The 22,754-nt window shown below is 49.0% G+C and overlaps 1 protein-coding gene across 4 annotated transcripts in view; it reads left to right on the top strand.

Annotated features, from left to right (window-relative positions):
* The window catches only part of syt8 (synaptotagmin VIII), a 93,297-nt gene that overhangs the window by 45,459 nt on the left and 25,084 nt on the right, over positions 1–22,754 (top strand). For all 4 annotated transcript variants that reach the window (XM_038807782.1, XM_038807783.1, XM_038807785.1 and 1 more), the window contains 2 exons: positions 588–747; positions 15,173–15,336. In XM_038807782.1, coding sequence (XP_038663710.1) covers positions 624–747; positions 15,173–15,336 — 288 coding nt within the window. In that variant the 5' untranslated portion in view covers positions 588–623. The remainder of the gene's footprint in view (positions 1–587; positions 748–15,172; positions 15,337–22,754) is intronic.

The following is a 22,754-nucleotide window of genomic DNA, read 5'->3' as shown; positions in this document are numbered from 1 at the left end:
CCCACAGAGAGATGAATGACAGTTAAAATGTATTCTTTTTGGTCGGATTGTTTAGGGGGTTTGGGGGGAGGGCCTTGGCGGTGGGTGGGAGAGGAGAGGTGACACCAGAAGAAACACCTCTTCCTACAGCATGGTGCACTGGATCAACATCCACTTGAATAGGCCTAGGTATTCTCTTCAAACTAAAGAGATCTGCAACAGAAAGCAAATGAAATTGAGCTGCTTTAACATGTAATCATTGAAGAAATATTGTACAGTGATTATTTCAATATGGATCACTGGAAGAGTAGTGGGAAACAGTAACCTCATCATTCATAGACTGAAAGTGGGCTTAAATGGAGGATGTGACAGATTTCACCATTTGCTGTCTGGTTTGCAAATGCCTTCCAGCCTTATTTCTGAATTTAAGTGTTCTTGCACTGAGGAGTGACCTTGGTAAGAAATTGCTTTTCCCACAAATCAGATTTTATGAAGGACCATAAGGGCCGAAGGGCCTGTTCCTGTTCTGTATTGTTCTTTGTTCTTTTTGTTTATAACTTGGGGTTGATTTATTTGCATATACTGAATTCATTTCCTTTTTCTTGCAGGTAATTGACTTAAATCTCATCTGAGAACAAAGAAAAATGAGTGCCTCAAATCTTACCACTTCTGTAAAGCCATCGGTCACCATCCATCCAACCAATAACACCCAAATAACCACGAGAGAAAATGGAAACATAATTTCCAATTTGATCAACAAAATTCCATGTAAGTACATAAATGTAATGTGAGCTGCCATTCTAGGAAAAAGAACTATAGAGGATTTAGTTAGATTGTAGGCAGAGGCAAAAATATGAGTAGAGGTATGAGTGGGAAACGTTCTGAATACAGGAATCTAAGTGCTGCCCAGCCTCATGTCAATCCAGTTCAGTTGCACTCAGCCCAGAAGCAATAAGCAGATAAACGGGGCGATCTTCCAGCCTCGCACAATTGCGCTCCAGCATAACGAGGCCGGTGAATAGCTGGAGAGGCCAAAAACGGGAACTGTGCCAGGCACCAAACAGTTTGCGATGCAACTGGCCTGCTCCCATAGGCGAATTTGGAATCTTGCCATAGCGTGGCGAGAAACCAATTAAGTCCCATTTCCATGTAATTAACGAGAGCCACCCATCATCCAATGGCGTCCTGCCATTCACCGGCCTCCCCAGCAAGTACTTATGATGGTGCCGATTAGTATTCCTTTTGACAAACGTGAACCTGGCAGAAGGGCTTCCCTGGGGAGCCGAGGAGGGGAGTAGCAATCTTTGTTCACAGGCATAGAGACCGGTGGCGCTAGGCTTGCCCTCCAGTGCTCAGCGGGGTTGGGGGAACCTCCACAGGGGTGGCCCGCCATGAGAGGGTTGGGGGGGATGGGGGGGAAACTATGGGGGGCAATCGCTCTCGACACAACCATGCCAACCCCTGGATCCCAACCCCTTTCCGGGAGAAAACCCCTGTCCCTACCCGTGTGCCCCACCAACCACCCATAACCCCCACCGACTGCTGAGACCTGTGGCTGCACAGTTGAAAGTAATCGCTAATCGGGAATTGTCAATCGTGGTTAAGTGAACACTTGTCACATGCCAAGTGGGTTCCCGTAGGTAGGCGGGCCATGTAGCTTGTGGGAGTCATTGCCTAGCCATCCGATCGCACCTTGATGCCTGGATACTGTGTGGGAGTCAACACCACACAGGCAGCAGCCAACATCCGAACACTCCGGGGATGGGACACAGCTCCCGGGATATGACCACAGCCGGAGGGTGGGTGGGTGCCACGGGGGGAATGTCTGGAGAGGTGGGCCAGGGGTCCGGGGGTCGGCCTGCATTTCAGAGAAAGTGACAGAGGCATCATAATGTTTGTGCAAAAGATTGTTCAATGTGCTGAACAATATCTCATCCCCGATAGTGCCACCTCCCCCAAACCCCACCCCCATCACCCCCTACCTCAGTTATCCTCGATGTGCTTTCCCTTTCTAGCTCTACCACTAAGTCTTGGCATCTCCCCAGGATGCACATCTAAGGTGGAAGCAACCAGTTGCTTACCTCATCCCATGGCCTTCGATGCCCCTGGCAGACGTCCTCTGGGGGCTCTGGGGTCATAGAACGTCGGCTCGCTTGTCGTCGGCACATGCACAGCTGTGCTGCCCTGTCCCGTGTGCTGATCCCGAGACATGGCCTCATCAAGGAGGTGGAACTCGAGAGTGCAGGTGGCCACCGTCGCCGTCCCATGGAACGGGCCCGGGTTGGAACTCAATACCCCTTCCTCTCAGTTGGTACCCATAGGCCTTGGGGTTCACCTTGGGAGGGAGGGCAGCTGGTTTGAGGCCTGGCTGCCTCTGCGTCATCTGGCTCTGCCAGCCCCAGTGGTTCCCCATAGTCCGCACCATCGTGTTGACGCCTCGGCAATGCTCCTCAGTGACTGGGACACATCCCCCAGTGAGGCAGCCATACTGCAGAGACTCTCAGCCATGGCCGTTACCGACTGCGTGATGCCTTGGGCACCTTCACTCATGGTGCCGATGTCGACCACCAGGCTCTCCACTGCGGTCGCCACCGTAGCAGTGTTGGCCTCGGTGCCACTCATTGCCAGCACCATCACCTGTGCCCGTAGCCTCTGAGACTCCTCCAATCGGCTATGGAATAATGCTGGTATCTGCCTCTGAATGTCCAGGTTTGTCCCTATCATCCCCGTCAGCCCTGGCTACTTCTGTTCCAGAGGCTCAGCATCAGGCTGAGACCCAGCTGGGTCCAGGGATCCAGCAGACCTCAAACTGCTGTCTTGCCTGTGGGTTCCTGTCACCATCTGATGTCCATCAGCAGCAGTGTGGTGCTCACCAGATTGTGCCCCAGAAGCCTGACCGCTAACATTTCCCACCAAGGTGTGTGTATCTGCACTGTTGGAGGGTGGGGATGATAGCTGTGTCGCGTATAACAGTTGCATCCTCAGAGCTCTGCTCTGAGTCAGGAGAGGATGCTGCCCAGAATGGGCCGGCACCATCGGCTGCTGGACCTGGGGGAGAATGGACATGTGGTCAGTGGGAGGGATGGGTCAGTCATTAATGCAATCACTCCTCACTTTTGACAGGTCCTCCGGGTGGAGCCTGGTGGTCCCTCTCCTTTGCGGCATCCTCTGCGTTGGTGACTGCCCTGTCCTCGGCCACACCCAGTCACCTCCAGGGCCCGCTCCTCGAAGGAGGTGAGGATTCTCAAGTCGGGTACCCCACTGCAAATATGGGCCCTCTCCTGCCGATTATGGGAGAGCTTTTCCTGAGGGGACACAGAGAGGGCATCGTTAGCCACACCCAGGTCAGCATCCCTGAATCCTGGGGCTGGTCTGCTCGGCGCCATTGTTACGAACTGGCTGGGGTTGACTAAGCAAGCGCTGCTCGACGTTGTTAGCTGGGGGACTGGCAAGCGTGGTCTTGGCGAATCAGCTGGCAAGCCGACATTCACTGACTGTCCACTGTGAACATGGGGCCACAGATCGTAAGGGTGTCCCCCCAGGACACCAGCCCCCTCCCCCCAGGTGCCCTCCGTCTCCAGCCACAGCTGACCCATCAGCAGAATGGCAACCAGTGCCACCTTGTTGGCTGGAATGAGTGTGCATGTGGGGAGTGAAATGTGTATATGCGCCTACAGCTTGTCAGCCTCCCAAGTGTCAATCATGGGCTCAGCAAATCATGCACTGTTTCTCATTGATTCGATTATGTTCCAGGTGGTGCCGGTGCGAGCCCCTTAACGGTCGTTGAATCGGTCCAGGTGCAGCACCATTTTGCTGTTTTAGAAGTCCATGAATCCTGCCCCGATGTCAACAATTAGTCTCAAGAATGGAGATTTCCACTGCATGTCTGTTACTTTTAGGTGTGATTCAGCCACCGCCACAGAGGGCAAATCCCCCAAATCGGGCTCTGTGCCGGGCGAATCACAAGTCACCCAACTAGCTCTGCCCGGCACGATCTGGATCACGGCGTTACTGGGCGTGACCTAGATGAGCATATTTAAATAAACCATTAGGCTCATTTTAAAAACCGGACAGCGCATTCACCTGGCTCTCAGGAGTCAACAGCCATTCCTGCAAAACCTCAACAGGGTTTCATTGAGCACTGGTTCCAAAAGCGTGGACCAGCATTATGGCACCTCAGAGGGTTTCAAGGGTCATTAAAGACCCACATAATAACAATCACTTATTGTCACAAATAGGCTTCAATTAGGTTACTGTGAAAATCCCCTAGTCGCCACATTCCAGCGCCTGTTCAGGGAGGCTGGTACGGGAATTGAACCCACGCTGCTGGCATTGTTCTGCATTACAAGCCAGCTGTTTAGCCCACTGTGCTAAACCAGCCCCTTCACATGTGATGATGGACAGGGCAGATAGTACCCTGACACTCCTCCAGGCACCCGGTCACTTTGGCACTGCCAGCCCGGCTCCTGGAAGTGCTGGTGGCAGTGCCAGTGGCACTGTCAGGGTGCCGAGGCTGGCACTGCTGAGGTGCCTGAGTGCCAGTTTGGCAATGCCAGGGATTTGGCCCAGGGAGGCCTTGCCCTTTAGAGGGTGGGCATGAGGGGTTAGGTTTCCAGGGGCCACTGGAAGGTTGTGGGGGTGAAGGGCGGGGGTGTCCAGAAAGGTGGGAGGGAGCTGAAAGAGGGGAGGGGTGCAGAGATCAGGGCGGTCAATAAAAATGGTGCCTGGATATGTGTGGAGCCGTCCCTGCTCAGCTCACCAGTGCAGGAAAACTGCTAAAGTGTGGCCTCGACGGGCAGAAACTCCCCAAGACCCAAAAACCGGCAAAGTGTCAGGAGTGTCCTCAGCCATGCCGGAAGTGAGACCCCCGTGGTAGTGCCCCTGGAAAAAATGAAGAGCCTCTCGTGAGGGGTCTGATTGGTCGCTATGCATAAGAGGGACTTAATAGCGTGGAGCGCGTCTGGGAGGACTTCCTGCCACTGGGAGACTTGGAGCTTTCTAGACCGGAGGGTCAGTAGGACGGTCGTCCAGACCGTCGCGTTCTGCCTCTCCACCTGCCCGTTCCCCCTGGGGTTGTAGCTGCTTATCCTACTCGAGGCAATGCCCTTGTCGAGCAGGTACTGACGCAGCTCGTCGTTCATGAAGGACGAACCCCGGTCGCTGTACACGTAGCTGGGGAAACCAAACAGGGTGAAGATGCCGGACAGGCGCCGGAATGTGGCGACTAGGGGCTTTTCACAGTAACTTCATTGAAGCCTACTCGTGACAATAAGCGATTTTCATTTTCATGCTATGCAGGGCCCTAATGACTGTGTGGGAGGTCATGTCGGGGCACGGTATAGCAAATGGGAAACGGGAGAACTCGTCTACGACGTTTAGAAAGTAAACGTTCTTGTTAGTTGAGGGGAGTGGCCCTTTGAAATCAATCGCGAGGCGTACAAAGGGCCTAGAAGCCTTGACCAGGTGAGCCTGTCTGGTCTATAGAAGTGCGGTTTGCACTCCGCACAGATCAGGCAGTCCCTGGTGACCGCTTTTACCTCCTCGTTGGAGAAAGTCAGGTTTCGGGCTCTGATGTAGTGGGCGAGCCGGGTGACCCCCGGGTGGCAGAGGTCGTTGTGGATGACTTTCAGTCGGTAAATCTGCGCGCTGGCGCATGTCCCGCGAGATAGGGCATCCGGAGGCTCTTTGAGCTTCCCGGGTCGATACTTAGTATCGTAGCTATCGGTGGAGAGTTCGATCCTCCACTGAAGAATTTTATCATTTTTTATTTTGCCCCTTTGCGAGTTATCAAACATAAAGGCGACCGATCTTTGGTTGGTGATGAGGGTGAACCTCCTACCTGCGAGGTAGTGCCTCCAGTAACGAATAGCCTCCACAATGGCTTGTGCTTCTTTCTCGACTGAGGAGTGTCGGAGTTCTGAAGCGGAGAGGGTACGGGAGAAAAATGCGACTGGTCTCCCTGCCTGATTTAGTGTGGCTGCTAGAGCTACCTCTGAGGCGTCGCTCTCAACCTGGAATGGAGTGGATTCATCCACCGCCCGCATGGCTGCTTTGGCGATGTCCTCCTTGATGCCGTCGAAGGCCTTGCGTGCCTCGGCTGACAGGGGAAATCGTGTGGCCTTAAAGAGTGGGCGGGCTTTGTCCGCATATTGAGGGACCCACTGGGCGTAGTAGGAAAAGAAGCCCAAGCACCGTTTGAGGGCCTTGGGGCAATGGGGGAGCGGGAGTTCTAAGAGGGGGCGCATACGGTCCGGGTCTGGGCCCAGGACTCCGTTTTCCACAACGTAGTCGAGGATGGCCAGTCTGTTTGTGCGGAAAACGCATTTCTCTTTGTTGTAGGTGATGTTTAATTTCTGTGCCGTCTGGAAAAAACGGTGGAGGTTGGCGTCGTGGTCCTGCTGGTCATAGCCGTAGATGGTGACATTGTCCAAGTACGGAAACGTGGCCCGCAGTCCGTACTGGTCCACCATTCAGTCCATTGCTCGTTGGAACACCGAGACCCCATTAGTGACGCCGAAGGGGACCCGGAGGAAATGGAAGAGGCGGCCATTGGCCTCGAATGCCGTGTAGTGGCAGTCCTCCGGGTGGATTGGGAGCTGGTGGTATGCAGACTTCAGATCCACCGTGGAAAAGAGCCGATACTGGGTGATCTGATTTACCATGTCTACAATCCTGGGGAGGGGATACGCGTCGAGGAGCGTAAATCTATTTATGGTCTGACTATAGTCGACAACCATGCGGATTTTTTCCCCGGTCTTAACGACCACCACCTGAGCTCTCCAGGGACTATTGCTGGCCTCTATAATCCCCTCACTGAGAAGCCTTCGGACCTCTGATCTGATAAATACCCTATCCTGCAGGCTGTATCGCCTGTTACGAGCGGCTACGGGTTTACAGTCCTTTGTGAGATTGGCAAAGAGAGGAGGGGGGAGATTCGCAGCGTAGCGAGGCTGCAGACAGTGAGTGGGGGCAGGGGCCCGCCGATGCTGAGGGTGAAGCGCTTAAGGTTACATTGAAAATCTAGGCCGAATAAGAGTGGCGCGCAGAGGTCGGGCAAAACGTAGAGTTGAAATTTTGAGTAGCTAGCGCCTCGGATTGTGAGTGTCGTGGCGGTGCGCCCCTGGGTCTAGACAGAATGGGAGCCCGAAGCGAGCGAGATAGTTTGCCGCACGGGGAAAACGGGGAGCGAACAGCGTCTTACCAGGTCTGGGTCTATGAAGCTCTCAGTGCTCCCGGAGTCGTAAAGGCATGGCGTGTTGTACTCGTTGATTTGGACCTCTGCCACGAATTTCGCAGATGCTTCGGGCGTGATTGATCCAGGGTGACTGCGCCGAGTTGCGGGCCGCGTGACGAGCGCCCGGGGAGGTCGTACTCTTCCGATGAGTTGTCCGAGCGTGGAGATGCAGGTCGGGCCCGTGGATCGCACGTGGTGGGCGGCGAGGAAGATGGTGTCCAAGATGGCGGCCCCCATGAGTCGCACGTGGCCGGCCGCGTGGTGGAGGTTTGCCAAGATGGCGGCCCCCATGGATCGCACGTGGCGGGAGGGGCGAGGTCGGGGCATAGGCCGCAGCGTTTCGGGCCCCGCGGGCCTGCGGGTGTGGGGAGCGATTACTTCGTGCCGGTGGGGAGTTGGAAGCTGGGGCCCTTTTTGCGAGGCACACTCTCGCGTAGTGGCCTTTCCGCCCGCAGCTGCTGCAGGTCGCGTTGCGGGCCGGGCAGTGCTGCCGCGGGTGCTGATTCTGGCCGCAGAAATGGCAGGCTGGAGCAGCATAGTGGCTGGCTGGAGCAGCATAGTGGCTGGCTGGGGCAGCATGGTGGCTGGGCGGCCGCGTGGCACAGGCCTGGGGGAGTCGCTGGTCGGGGGCCCATGATTGGGTCGCGGGGTCCACGGGGAGCGAGGTGATGCCGTGGAAGGAGACCTCAATCGTGGTAGCAATTTCCGCAGTTGTTTCTAAGTCTTGGGCCCCCTTTTACAGCAGTCGTTGGCACACATAATTAGACCTGAGGCCCACTACAAAAACATCGCGTACAGCAAGTTCTCTATGTTTAGCCTCGGTAACCGCTTGATAGTTACAGTCATTTGATAGATTATTGAGCTCTCTTAAAAATTCGGCGAGTGATTCTGTAGGCCGCTGGCGGCGAGTCGTGAACACATGGCATGCGTAAACTTCGTTAATGGGCCTTACATACATCTTATCGAGTATCGCTAGCGCTGCAGTATATGAACCGGCCGAGTTTAGTTGCGTAGAGATTCTGTGGCTCACCCTCGCGTGCAGTAGACTTAACTTCTGTTCCTCTGTTGTTTCGGCTGTGCTCGCTTCTGCCAGGTAGGCCTTGAAGCACCGCAGCCAGTGGGAGAAGATTTCTTTTGCCTCTGCATCCTGTGGGTCGAGTTCCAGGCGTCCAGGCTTGAGGGCTGATTCCATGATCGATCCTGACTGTTCTTAAGTAGATTAAATTGATGGAACCTTCAATTCACTAGACACGTGCTTTAAGATATGAACAGTGGTTTTAATCTACTTACTACAGAGCCAGCCTGTTACCTGTTGAACTCTCGATGAACTGCAGGCTGGCTCTGGACAAGGGTATTTATACAGTAGTCCAGGGGGAGGAGTCATGGGCGGAGCCAAGGGTGGAGCCCTGTACAAACTCCTGAGCATTCCCAGAGCTACTCCCCCTAGTGGTCGGACAACGCTACTGCGCCTACAATGGTATTGGTAAATACAGTGTGAATTACAAAGTTACATTCACCACACTGACCTCATGCATTCTGTGCGAAGGAAGATTAATGAATGCCAGGCTGTACATATTTATTGGCTAAGATTCAATCATACAGTTGTTGATCATGATGGGTGCAATTCAGCGCACTTGAAACTCAGTCCAGTTTTGGGTATGTTGGCGGGGTGTTTCTCAGCAACTGTAGTGCTGAGATTCACCCTGCTATTCACAACACTTTGCCAGTTTTCTAGCCTCGGGGAATTTCTCCCCACCCAGGCCACACTTTAGAATTTTTCCTGCACTACTGAGCTGATCTCACCAGCAGGATTGAATCCTCGCAGATCGGGGTGATATTTTGACCGGCAGCTCCAATCTCTGCATCCCCGCTTTCAGTCCCCACCCCCCTGCTTTCTGGACCCTCTTCTTCACCCACATAACCTTCTATTTGCTCTTGGAGCCCCCCACCACCCGGACTTGCCCTCTAATGGGCTAGGCCCCCCCTCCCCGGCTTGACACTACTGCCAGGCTGGCAGTGCCAAGGTGCCCAAGTGCCAGGGTACTACCCTTCCCTGTCCCAAATCATCCCGTGGTCTCTAATGGCCTGCAAGACCCCCCCAAAGTGCAGTCACCTCTGATCCATGTTTATGGAAACCAGTACTGAGTTCTCGCAGGCACGGCTGTTGATTCCCGGGTGCTGGGAGAAACGCCGTTCGGATATTTAAATGAGTCTGACGGCTCATTCAAATATGCTGATCTGCATCATGCCCACCGAGGAAGTGATCCAGATCGCGCCGGACAGAGTGAGTCGGGTGACTCGCGATCGGCCCATTCCCCAGCACAGAGCCCGACTTGGGGCTCTCACGAGGCTCACCTGTTAGAACAAAGAAAATTACAGCACAGGAACAGGCCCTTCGGCCCTCCCAGCCTGCGCGGATTCAGATCCTTTATCTAAACCTGTCGCCTATTTTCCAAGGATCTACTTCCCTCTGTTCCCCGCCCGTTCATATATCTGTTTAGATGCACCTTAAATGATGCTATCGTGCCCGCCTCGACCACCTCCGCTGGCAAAGTGTTCCAGGCACTCAGCACCCTCTGCGTAAAATATTTTCCACGCACATCTCCCTTAAACTTTCCCCTTCTCACCTTAAAATCGTGACCCCTTGTAATTGACACCCCCACTCTTGGAAAAAGCTTGTTGCTAACCACCCTGTCCATACCTCTCATAATTTTGTAGATCTCAATCAGGTCCCCCGCAACCTCCGTCTTTCCAACGAAAACAATCCTAATCTACTCAACCTTTCTTCATAGCTAGCACCCTCCATACCAGGCAACATCCTGGTGAACCTCCTCTGCACCCTCTCTAAAGCATCCACATCCTTCTGGCAATGTGGCGACCAGAACTGCACGCAGTATTCCAAATGTGGCCGAACCAAAGTCCTATACAGCTGTAACATGACCTGCCGACTCTTGTACTCAATACCCCGTCCAATGAAGGCAAGCATGCTGTATACCTTTTTTTTTTCTAATTTTTTTATAAATTTAGATTAGCCAATTATTTTTTCCAATTAAGGGGCAATTTAGCGTGGCCAATCCACCTACTCTGCACATTTTTGGGTTGTGGGGGCGAAACCCACGCAGACACGGGGAGAATGTGCAAACTCCACACGGACAGTGACCCAGAGCCGGGATCGAACCTGGGACCTCAGCGCCGTGAGGCGGTTGTGCTAACCACTAGGCCACCGTGCTGCCCAAGCATGCTGTATACCTTCTTGACCACTCTATCGACCTGCGTTGCCACCTTCAGGGTACAATGGACCTGAACTCCCAGATCTCTCGGTACATCAATTTTCCCCAGGACTCTTCCATTGACCGTATAGTCCGCTCTTGAATTGGATCTTCCAAAATGCATCACCTCGCATTTGCCTGAATTGAACTCCATCTGCCATTTCTCTGCCCAACTCTCCAATCGATCTATATTTTGCTGTATTCTCTGACAGTCCCCCTCACTATCTGCAACTCCACCAATCTTAGTATCATCTGCAAACTTGCTAATCAGACCACCTATACCTTTGTCCAGATAATTTATGTATATCACAAACAACAGTGGTCCGAGCACGTATCCCTGTGGAACACCACTAGTCACCTTTCTCCATTTTGAGACACTCCCTTCCACCACTATTCTCTGTCTCCTGTTGCCCAGCCAGTTCTTTATCCATCTAGCTATTATACCCTGAACATCATACGACTTCACTTTTTCCATCATCCTGCCATGGGAAACTTTATCAAACGCCTTACTGAAGTCCATGTATATGACATCTATAGCCCTTCCCTCATCAATTAAATTTGTCACTTCCTCAAAGAATTCTATTAGGTTTGTAAGATATGACCTTCACTACACAAAACCATGCTGCCTATTACTGATAAGTCTATTTTCTTCCAAATGTGAATAGATCCTATCCCTCAGTATCATCTCCAACAATTTGCCTACTACTGACGTCAAGCTCACAGGTCTATAATTCCCTGGATTACCCCTGCTACCCTTCTTAAACAAAGGGACAACATTAGCAATTCTCCAGTCCTCCAGGACCTCACCCGTGCTCAAGGATGCTGCAAAGATATCTGTTAAGATCCCAGCTATTTCGTCCCTCGCTTCCCTCAGTAACCTGTGATAGATCCCATCCAGACCTGGGGACTTGTCCACCTTAATGCCTTTTAGAATACCAAGACTTCCCCCTTCCTTATGCTGACTTGACCTAGAGTATTTAAACATCCATCCCTAACCTCAACATCCGTCATGTCCCATGCATGGTTCCCTAATCTTGCCATTCCTATCCCTCATTTTCACAGGTGCATGTCTGTCCTGCACTCTAATCAACCTTTCCTTAAAAGACTCCCACATTTCAAATGTGGATTTACCCTTAAACAGCTGCTCCCAATCCACATCCCTAGCTCCTGCCAAATTTTGTTATACTTGGTCTTTCCCCAATTTCGCACTCTTTCTTTAGGACCACTCTCGTCTTTGACCATGAGTATTCTAAAACTTACGGAATTGTTATCGCTATTCTCAAAGTAATCACCGACTGAAACTTCAACCACCTGGCCGAGATCATTCCCCAATACCAGGTCCATTGTGGCCCCTTCCCGAGTTGGACTATTTACATACTGCTCTAAAAAAACTCCTGGATGCTCTTTACAAATTCTGCTCCATCTATGCCTCCAACACTACATGAATCCTATTCAATGTTGGGGAAGTTAAAATCTCCCATCACGACCACCCTATTGCTCCTACATTTTTATATAATCTGTCTACATATTTGTACCTCTATTTCACGCTCGCTTTTGGGAGGCCTGGAGTAATTTCCCAACAATGTTACTGCACCTTTCCTATTTCTTAGCTCTATCCATATTGCCTCAGTGCTCGAATCCTCCATCGTGCCCTCCTTAATCACAGCTGTGATATCATCTCTGACCAGTATTGCAACTCCTCCACCCCTTTTACCTCCCTCTCTATCCCTCCTGAAGCATCTATACCCTGGGATATTTAGTTGCCAATCTTGCCCTTCCCTCAACCAAGTCTCAGTAATACCAATAACATCATATTCCCAGGTACTAATCCAAGCCCTAAATTCATCTGCCTTACCTGCTACACTTCTCGCATTGAAACAAATGCACCTCAGACCACCTGTCCCTTTGTGTTCATCATCTCTTCCCTGTCTACTCTTCCCCTTAGTCACAATGAGTTTATTATCTAGTACCTTACTGGCTTTAGTTGCTGCCTCTTTACTGACCTCTAACTTCCTAATCTGGTTCCCATCTCCCTGCCACATTAGTTTAAAACCTCCCCAACAGTGTTAGCAAAAGCACCCCCTGGGACATTGGTTCCAGTCCTGCCCAGGGTGGCATGGTAGCACAGTGGTTAGCACTGTTGCTTCGGGCAGCGCAGTGGCATGGTGGTTAGCATTGCTGCCTCATGGTGCCGAGGTCCCAGGTTCGATCCCGGCTCTGGGTTACTGTCCGTGTGGAGTTTGCACATTCTCCCCGTGTCTGTGTGGGTTTCACCCCCACAACCCAAAGATGTGCAGGGTAGGTGGATTGGCCAAGCTAAATTGCCCCTTAATTGGAAAAAAATGAATTGGGTACTCTAAATTTATTTTTAAAAAAGCACTGTTGCTTCACAGCACCCAGGATCCCAGGTTTGATTCCCGCTTGGGTCACTGTCTTTGTGGAGTTTGCATGTTCTCTGCTTGGGTTTCCTCCAGATGCTCCAGTTTCCTCCCACAATTCTCAAAAGACGTGCTTGTTAGGTGAATTGGACATTCTGAATTCTCCTTCTGTGCACCCGAACAGGCGCCGGAATGTGGCGACTAAGAGATTGTCACAGTAACTTCATTGCAATGTTAATGTAAGATTACTTTGACAATGATAGAGATTATTATTATTGCGCCCGGTGCAGTGGCTGCATTACACCTGAAATGAGGAAGCGATTACGGTTAAGAAACTCGATTTTCTTTTGTTAGTCACAAGGCTGCTTCACTATATTACATCATGAGACATCTTTTTTATCAGACATAACAAACTAGATTTGGCTTCTAGCCATCAGTGGGTCCCAAAAAGGTTTTACCAAAGATATAACCCTCCCTGCTTATTCTCCCTTCCAAACTCTTCCATCGGGCAGAAGAAACAAAAGTCTGAGAACACGCACTAACAGATTCAAAAACAGCCTCTGTTCCACTGTTACCAGACTCCTGAATGACTGTCTTATGGACTGATCTGATCTCTTCACACATCTTTTTTATTGAGTCGTGCTGCACTCTGTATACTTTACCCAATGCCTGTGTCTGTGTATTTACATTGTGTATTTATGTATGGCCTATGTTTCTTTTCATGTATGAAACGATCTGTCTGGACTGTACGCAGAACAATACTTTTCATTCTACCTCGGTACACGTGACAATAAACAAATCCAATCCCAATCCAACTGAGTCATGAGTCCACCATACAGTGGTCAACCACTGTACAACATCATGATTCCAACTAATGAATCTGATGAAGATGTGTTAATCGGGAAACTCTAGTGCTTAGTGTGTACAACAATGATTACACTTAATCAGCAATATTAAATTATACCCAAAGGACAATGCTGGTGAAAAATAAATCCAACACTTGTTCATGCTTTCGACTGCAATTAATTTGATTTTCACAAAGTTGTTAACAGATCAACGTATGACTCTCCCAGCACAGGTTCACAATGTCTTTGGGGCTTTTGAGCATTGTATATTAAACAGCTAAGAGTGCAGAAAGTTTATACGCCAACATGATGCTAATTACTAATTGATCTCCAGGGGCGTTAATAGATGCAGAGGCTTAAAATATCTGCTCTCTCCAGCTGGAAGCTACTTAACACATTGTGGTCACATGCTGGATTCACACAAAATCCCTGCATAAAATTGCAATCTCAGTATTAAAATTAAATCTGCTGTACTATGACACATACACATCCAATTATCGCGGGCAGAATTTTATGGTCTCCCCACAGCAAGTTTTCAGGTTTGTTGAAGGGAGGGGAGGGGCCCAGAATTCTCCAAGTGGTCTCCCGTCACATTCCCACCAATCCTCGGCCTATCTATGACTTTACAGGAGGATGGGAGTGCTGCCCTCAGCCTCACCCCATTGACCACGCGAAGGATAAGTAGGCTGGCTCATTGTCAGAAATGTATTTGGTCGTTGGTGTCTACTCACTTGTACTGCCCAGTGCAGGTCATTGACCTTTTTTCTGCTCTGGAGGCCAGTCCTCCTGGTCACACTCCCGGCACTCACAGCTGCTGCCACCTCGTCCCAGGCTGCACTGGCTGCCCTATGGCTGACCCTCCTGGACTCTCGGGGGAACTGGATATCGCTCCTGGCCTCCAAAGCGTCTGGCAGCCTCCCCACCTTGGGGCCAATCTCCTGGACGCCATTGTTGTGGGATAGCTGGGTTGGCTGAGCAAGAGCTATTTCATTTGGGCTATTTAGTTAGTGAGGGGCTGGCGAGCACTGTCCTGGCGAATAGACTGGTGAGCCTTCATTTGCGGTGAGAAGCCCGTGAGGCCTCGTTAAGTGGACAAATTAATATTGAAGAGCGTTGCCGGCCTTGCTGGGCCAAGCGCCGTGAGGCATGTGGCCATTCCCGCTTGCTACAACACTTTCCGGAGAATCGTGCCTGAAGTGTAGGATTATTGTCAGGATTAGGGCTATGACTAGAATGAATGCTAGATTTTGTTTTGGGGATTGGATTTAGGATTCCTGCAGGTGTCAGAGTTGGTTTTTGGATTTGGAATTATTGTCCATTTGGGACCGAGTCTGGGACTGGAATTAGGATTAGAATTTGTAATGATTGAAACTGGGATCTCTTAACCAATGTCCAACGTCTCATATTTTATACGTTTTTGTTATTGCACGATTCATTCATCTTCCTCTTCTCTTGTTTATTATACAGTACCAAAATGGGCCTTGTACGCCATTGCTGCTGGGGTGGGGCTCGTCATCCTCATCTGTGTCATCTGTATCTGTGTGAAATGCTGCTGCAAGAAGAAAAAGAAGAAAAAAAAGAAGGAGCAGGTTAACATGAAAAGCATAAATGGCTCCACCACTGCAAGTCTGGTGAGTACAAGCAAATAATGGCTCATCTCATTGCAGGAATTCTACTTTCAGCAGGTGCCCATCATCAATGGAACAATTTTACTGAAGCAATTTATAAGAAGGTGGGCTGGATTCTCCAGTCCCCCAGCCAGGTGTTTCTCAGCAGTGCGCTGTTCTCTGCCGGCGGGACTTTATACTCCCACCGCTTGTCAATGGGATTTCCCAGTGAAGCCACCCTGCACCACCGGGAAACTCCCGGGCAGTGGTGCTCTGCCGGTGGAAACAGGGAATCCCAGTGGCTGGGTAATTTCAGTCATAGAGAACATAGAACATAGAACATTACAGCGCAGTACAGTCCCTTCGGCCCTTGATGTTGCGCCGTCCTGTGAAACCCCTCTAAAGTCCCTCTACACTATTCCCTTATCGTCCATATGCCTATCCAATGACCATTTGAATGCGTTTAGTGTTGGCTAGTCCACTACTGTTGCAGGCAGGGCATTCCACGCCCTTACTACTCTCTGAGTAAAGAACCTACCTCTGGCATCTGTCCTATATCTATCTCCCCTCAATTTAAAGCTATGTCCCCTCATGCTGGATATCACCATCCGAGGAAAAAGGCTCTCAATGTCCACCCTATCTAATCCTCTGATCATCTTGTATGCCTCAATTAAGTCACCTCTTAACCTTCTTCTCTCTAACGAAAACAGCCTCAGGTCCTTCAGCTTTTTCTCATAAGATCTTCCCTCCCTACCAGGCAACATCCTTGTAAATCTCCTCTGTACCCTTTCCAATGCTTCCACATCCTTCCTATAATGTGGCGACCAGAACTGCATGCAATACTCCAAATGCGGCCGCAACAGAGTTTTGTACAACTGCAACATGACCTCATGGCTCTGAAACTCAATTCCTCTACCAATAAAAGCTAACACACCGTACACCTTCTGAACAACCCTCTCAACCTGGGTGGCAACTTTCAGGGATCTATGGACATGGACACCAAGATCTCTCTGCTCGTCCACACTACCAAGAATCTTACCATTAGCCCAGTACTCTGTCTTCCTGTCATTCTTTCCAAAATAAATCACCTCACACTTTTCTGCATTAAACTCCATTTGCCACCTGTTAGCCCAGCTCTGCAGCTTATCTATGTCCCTCTGTAACTTGTAACATCCTTCTGCACTGTCCACAACTCCACCAACTTCAGTGTCATCTGCAAATTTACTCACCCATCCTTCTACGCCCTCCTCCAGGTCATTTATAAAAATGACAAACAGAAGCGGCCCCAAAACAGATCCTTGTGGTACACCACTAGTGACTGGACACCAGTCAGAACATTTCCCATCAACCACCACCCTTTGTCTTCTATTAGCTAGCCAATTTCTGATCCAAACTGCTAAATCACCCTGAATCCCATGCCTCTGTATTTTCTGCAATAGCCTACCGTGGGGAACCTTATCAAACGCTTTACTGAAATCCATATACACCACATCAACTGCTTTACCCTCATCCACCTGTTTGGTCACCTTCTTGAAGAACTCATTGAGGTTTGTGAGGCACGACCTACCCTTCACAAAACCATGTTGACTATCTGTAATCAAATTATTCCTTTCCAGATGATTATACATCCTATCTCTTATAAACCTTTCCAAGACTTTTCCCACACAGAAGTAAGGCTCACTGGTCTATAGTTACCGGGGTTATCTCTACTCCCCTTCTTGAACAAGGGGACAACATTTGCTATCCTCCAGTCTTCTGGCACTATTCCTGTAGACAAAGATGACTTAAAGATCAAAGCCAAAGGCTCAGCAATCTCCTCCCTAGCTTCCCAGAGAATCCTAGGATAAATCCCATCCGGCCCAGGGGACTTATCTATTTTCACATTTTCCAGAATCGCTAACACCTCCTCCTTATGAACCTCAAGCCCTTCTAGTCTAGTAGCCTGTATCTCAGTATTCTCCTCGACAACTTTGTCTTTTTCCTGTGTGAATACAGACGTAAAATATGCATTTAGCACCTCTCCTATCTCCTCGGACTCCACGCACAACTTCCCACTACTGTCCTTGACTGGCCCTACTCTTACCTTAATCATTCTTTTATTCCTGACATATCCATAGAAAGCTTTAGGGTTATCCTTGATCCTACCTGCCAAAGACTTCTCATGTCCTCGCCTGGCTCTTCTTAGCTCTCTCTTTAGAGCCTTCCTAGCTAACTTGTAACTCTCAAGCGCCCTAACTGAACCATCACGTCTCATCTTTACATAAGCCTCCTTCTTCCTCTTGACAAGTGTTTCAACTGCTTCAGTAAACCCATGGTTCCTTCGCTCGACCACTTCCTCCCTGCCTAACAGGTACATACTTATCAAGGACACGCAGTAGCTGTTCCTTGAACATGCTCCACATTTCCATTGTGCCCATCCCCTGCAGTTTTCCTCTCCAGCCGATGCATCCTAAGTCTTGCCTCATCGCATCATAATTGCCTTTCCCCCAACTATAACTCTTGCCCTGCGGTTTATACCTATCCCTTTCCATTGCTAAAGTAAACGTAATCAAATTGTGGTTCACTATCACCAAAGTGCTCACCTACCTCCAAATCTAACACCTGTCCTTGTTCATTACCCAGTACCAAATCCAATACGGCCTCGCCTCTCGTTGGCCTCTCTACATACTGCATCAGGAAACCCTCCTGCACACATTGGACAAAAACGGACCCATCTAAAGTACTTGAACTATAGTCTTCCAGTTAATATTTGGAAAGTTAAAGTCCCCCATACCAACTACCCTGTTAATTTTGCTCCTATCCAGAATCATCTCTGCAATCCTTTCCTCTACATCTCTGGAACTTTTCGGAGGCCTATAGAAAAGCCGTAACAGGGTGACCTCTCCTTTCCTGTTTCTTAACTCAGCCCATACTATCTCAGTATTCGAGTCCTCATCAAATGTCCTCTCAGCCACCGTAATACTGTCCTTGACTAACAATGCCACCCCTCCCCCTCTCTTACCACCTTCCCTGAGCTTACTGAAATATCTAAATCCCGGCACCTGCAACAACCATTCCTCGCCCTGCTCTATCCATGTCTCCGAAATGGCCACAACATCGATATTTCCTTGAAGCAAACATTTATTGATTTTTAATTTATCAAAACAAATTATCTTCTTGTTTGCACGATCAGCATCTGCAATCCGATCAATAACATTAAATTGCACTTGCATTGTCATAGAATCCCTAATGTACAGAAGAAGCCCCATCGAGTCTGCACCAACCCTCCGAAAGAGCACCCTACCCATGTCCACTCCACCGTCCATCTTGCAACCCAACCTGCACGTCGCTGGACACTAAGGGGCAATTGACCATGGCCAATCCATCTCACCCGCACATCTTTGGACTATGGGAGGAAACCAGCGCACCCGAAGGAAACCCACGCAGGCACGGAGAGAGCATACAAACTCCACACAGTCACCCAAGGGTGGAATTGAACCCCGGTCCCTGGCGGTTGTGAGGCATCAGTGATAACCACAGTGCCTCCGTGCCACCCATCTTTTACATAGAAAACTGCTCCAAACAGCAAACAAAAATGGAAGGACAAGGCCATGAAGGGAGAGTGAAGAAGTTCAAATTTGAGGTATTGAGGCACCAGGTCAGCAAGGACAATATGCCTTAACTTGCTTCCTTTATGCCCTGAACAGCAGAATAGGAATTTGGCTCAATGCGATCTCAATCTCGCTCTCCAAATTCCACTCTATCCATCATACTGTTTCAAGATCCAGAGATTGTTAAGAAGTATACAGCAGAACTCAACGCCCTCTAACTAACAATTACACCCATCTGTTGAAAACGTCATGACTTATCAAAGATCTGTGGTGATGCACAACATTGAATGTTCACGGAGCATTAAGGTTCACCATTCCTCCCCCACCTCCTCCTCGTGGAGTTCTTGTGAACACATGCAGAGGTCAGTCGTAATAGCCATCTGCCATCATATCTGACATTAGGGAATAGGCTAATCCATATTTAACACTAAACTGTGTCCGTGTGGAGTTTGCACATTCTCCCCGTGTTTGCGTGGGTTTCGCCTCCACAACCCAAAGATGTGCAGGGTAGGGGGATTGGCCACGCTAAATTGCCCCTTAATTAGAAAAATGAATTGGCTACTCTAAATTTAATTTAATAAAAAACATTAAACTATCCTAGATCATTTTTCACCCGAAATATTATGTCAAAATCTATCTACAGGTACAGCTTTTAATACTTGAACTTTCTCCAAAGATGAAAGAGCCCATCATATTTATTTTGTCCCATTTCTTAGCACCATAACGTCTTTAATAGAACAATAGTATGTTTAATTTTAATGCATGAAACAATATGTACATGAAAAATAAATATTGGTGTATCCTAAAATAGAATCATAGAATTCCTACTGTGTAGATGGAGACCATTTGGCCCATCGAGTCTGCACCTCTGAAAGAGTACCCCACCTAGGCCCACTCCCCACGTCTGTCACCTACACATCTGTGGACACTAAGGGGCAATTATAGCATGGCCAATCCACCTAACTTGCACTCTTTGGACTCTGGGAGGAAACCGGAGCACCCAGCGGAAACCCACACAGACATGGGGAGAACATACAAATGCCACAGTCACCCAAGGCTGGAATTGAACCCAGGTCCCTGGCGCTGTGATGCAGCAGTGCTAACCACTGTGCCAGCGTGACACCCATACTGCTACAAGCAACAGGGTGCAGCATTTCTATATTTATAATACAGTAACATTAGTGCATTTTAGTGAATGGAAACATTGTAGTACTAATAAAATTGTGTTCATTACCACATCCAACACTAACCAGAATTCCAGTGCAGAAATAATAGTGTCTAATAGTGTATTTACCCTGCATTGTACAAGGCAGTGCTCCCATATCTGTAAAGTCCAGTACCATTTATGATATAAAGCACTGATTCCTTGCTGTGGGAAGACCAATTTATTATATGGTTTTAGTCCTGTCCAAAACAAAATACTACACCCTGCTCTGAAAACATCCAGCAGTGTGTGTTACCCATTAACGTAGTTATTGATTTTAATGTGATATTGGTATGCTGGGGTTTTTACACAACAATTCACTTATGGTCATGAATCTAGGATTGCAGGGGTGGTGTGTGGCACAGTGGTTAGCACTGGGACTGCAACACTGAGGACCCGGGTTCGAATCCTGGCCATGGGTCACTGTCTGTGTGGAGTTTGCACATTCTCTCCATGTCTGCGTGGGTTTCACCCCCACAAGCCAAAGATATGTAAGTTAGGTGGATTGGCAACGTGAAACTGCCCCTTAATTGGAGAAAAATAATTGGGTACTCTAAATTTATTAAAAACAAATGAATCTAGAATTGCATCTAGCTGGATTTGGTTAACAGAGCCCAATTAAAATTCAGTTAGAAACTTACAAATTCTACAATAAAATACAGTGGCGCATTTGCACATAGCAAGACCCCACAAATAGTAATGGACTGAATTTTATGCCCCCCCCCCTCCACCCAGCCAGTACATTTGTAGTTTGCAGGTATGGAGGGGCAAGGACACATAAAATAGAATGGGTGGATAGCCTACCACCTTCCTTCCCACTATAGTGTTCGGTAGCACAGTGCTTAGCACTGTTGCTTCACACCACCAGGGTCTCAGGTTCATTTCCCGGCTTGGGTCACTGTGTGGAGTCTGCACGTTCTCCCCGTGTCTGCATGGGTTCCCTCCGGGTTCTCGGATTTCCTCCCACAAGTCCCGAAACACGCGATATTAGGTGAATTGTACAGCCAGAATTCTCCCTTAGCGTACCCGAAAAGGCGCCGGAGTGTGGCGACTAGGGGATTCTCACAGTAACTACATTGCAGTGTTAACGTAAGCCTACTTGTGACAGTAATAAAGATTATTATTATTGTTACTGAGTCCTGCACATATTACTGCAGCAGTGTGGAAACAGGTCCTTAACTGCGGTCCACCCCTGAGCTGTCCTCCACATTAGGAGTGGGTTAGGCATCAGCCAACCTGCTACCCTAAAGCCTATTGAAGATGTTAACAGATGATTAATTGGCAAGTTATGGGCCTGTTTCCACTCTGCTGCAATAATATGTGCAGGATCTAGTGGCAGGGCCACCACCCACTGCATTACAAAACCTAACCTCCATTTCATACATTACAACAGTGGCTGCATTGGCTATAAAGCATTTTGGGACATCCTGCAGTTGTGAAATGTAAATAATATATGCAGCGGGGGTAGAGAGAATGAATTAAGCCACTTTGAAACTTCACCAACTCGAGCTAAAAGAGAGGAAAGAAAGATAGTTATCTCCCATAGGGGGTGCCATCTTGCATCAGAGTACTCCTCCAAAGATGTTGCCCCACTTTGTGCCTCCCCATGCCCCCAGTCTCCAGATATCACCTCCAGAACCCTGATCCCTCCCTACCAAAACCGCAGATTCACCTTTCAGCCCAGCATCCATGGTCCTTTCTCTGGACTGTTTGGCATTCCAGCAGTGACCACAACTGAATTCTGACGCAGCTGGGACTACTCAGCTGCTGACCAATCAGATTGGCTGGCAGCTCTCAGGGATGCAACTTGTTTTTCCTCAGGTGTGCAAGTTCCGCTCTCAGCTCGTTAAGCTCGTTATCACTGTGGGGTAATCTTTTTCAAAGTCAGTCAGCTCAAGAATGACTTTTCTACTGGAACAATATGGCATTCCACCCCTCCTCGCAAAATTCACGCCAAAATGACAATGACTAAACCATCTGCATTTGTGATGTTGGTTGAGGGACAAATATTGGCTAGAACATCAGGAGTAATTCTGGTACTCGTCTTCAAAATATTGTCACAGGATCTTGTATCTCCATCTGTGTGGCCAGATAGGACTCTGATTTAATGCTTTATCTTAAAGACAGACCGTTTGACAGTGCAGTGCTCCATTGGCATTGGACTAGTGTTAGCTTTGATTTTTGCACTCAACCCCTGGGGTTCTGGCGCAGGGAGGGAGAATGAACACAAGAATGTAAGAAATATGAGCAGGGGTAGGTCATTAGGCCCCTTGAGTGCTCTGCTATTCAATAAGATCATGGTTTACCTGACTGTGGTCTTAATTTCACTCTCTTGCCTGTCCCCATAACCCCAGCTCCTTTTAAAATCAAAGCTCCGTCAAACTCAACTTTGAACATCGCCAATGACTCGGCCCCCAAATTCTCTGGTGTAGCGAATTCCAAAGATTAATGAGCCTCTAACAGAAGAAATCCCTCCTCTGTCATAAATGGGAGACCCTTTACTTGAAACTGTGGTCCTTTGTTCCAGATTTTCACCAATAAGGCGAAACATCCTTTCAGCATTTACCCTGTCAAGTCCTCTCTAAATCGTTTATGCTTCAATAAGATCCCCTTTCGTTCTTCTAAACTCCAATGGGTATGGGCACAAC

This window comes from Scyliorhinus canicula, chromosome 9 (genome assembly GCF_902713615.1).
Source record: "Scyliorhinus canicula chromosome 9, sScyCan1.1, whole genome shotgun sequence".
NCBI classification, from domain to species: Eukaryota; Metazoa; Chordata; class Chondrichthyes; order Carcharhiniformes; family Scyliorhinidae; genus Scyliorhinus; species Scyliorhinus canicula.
This window is presented reverse-complemented; position numbering and strand designations above follow the sequence as displayed.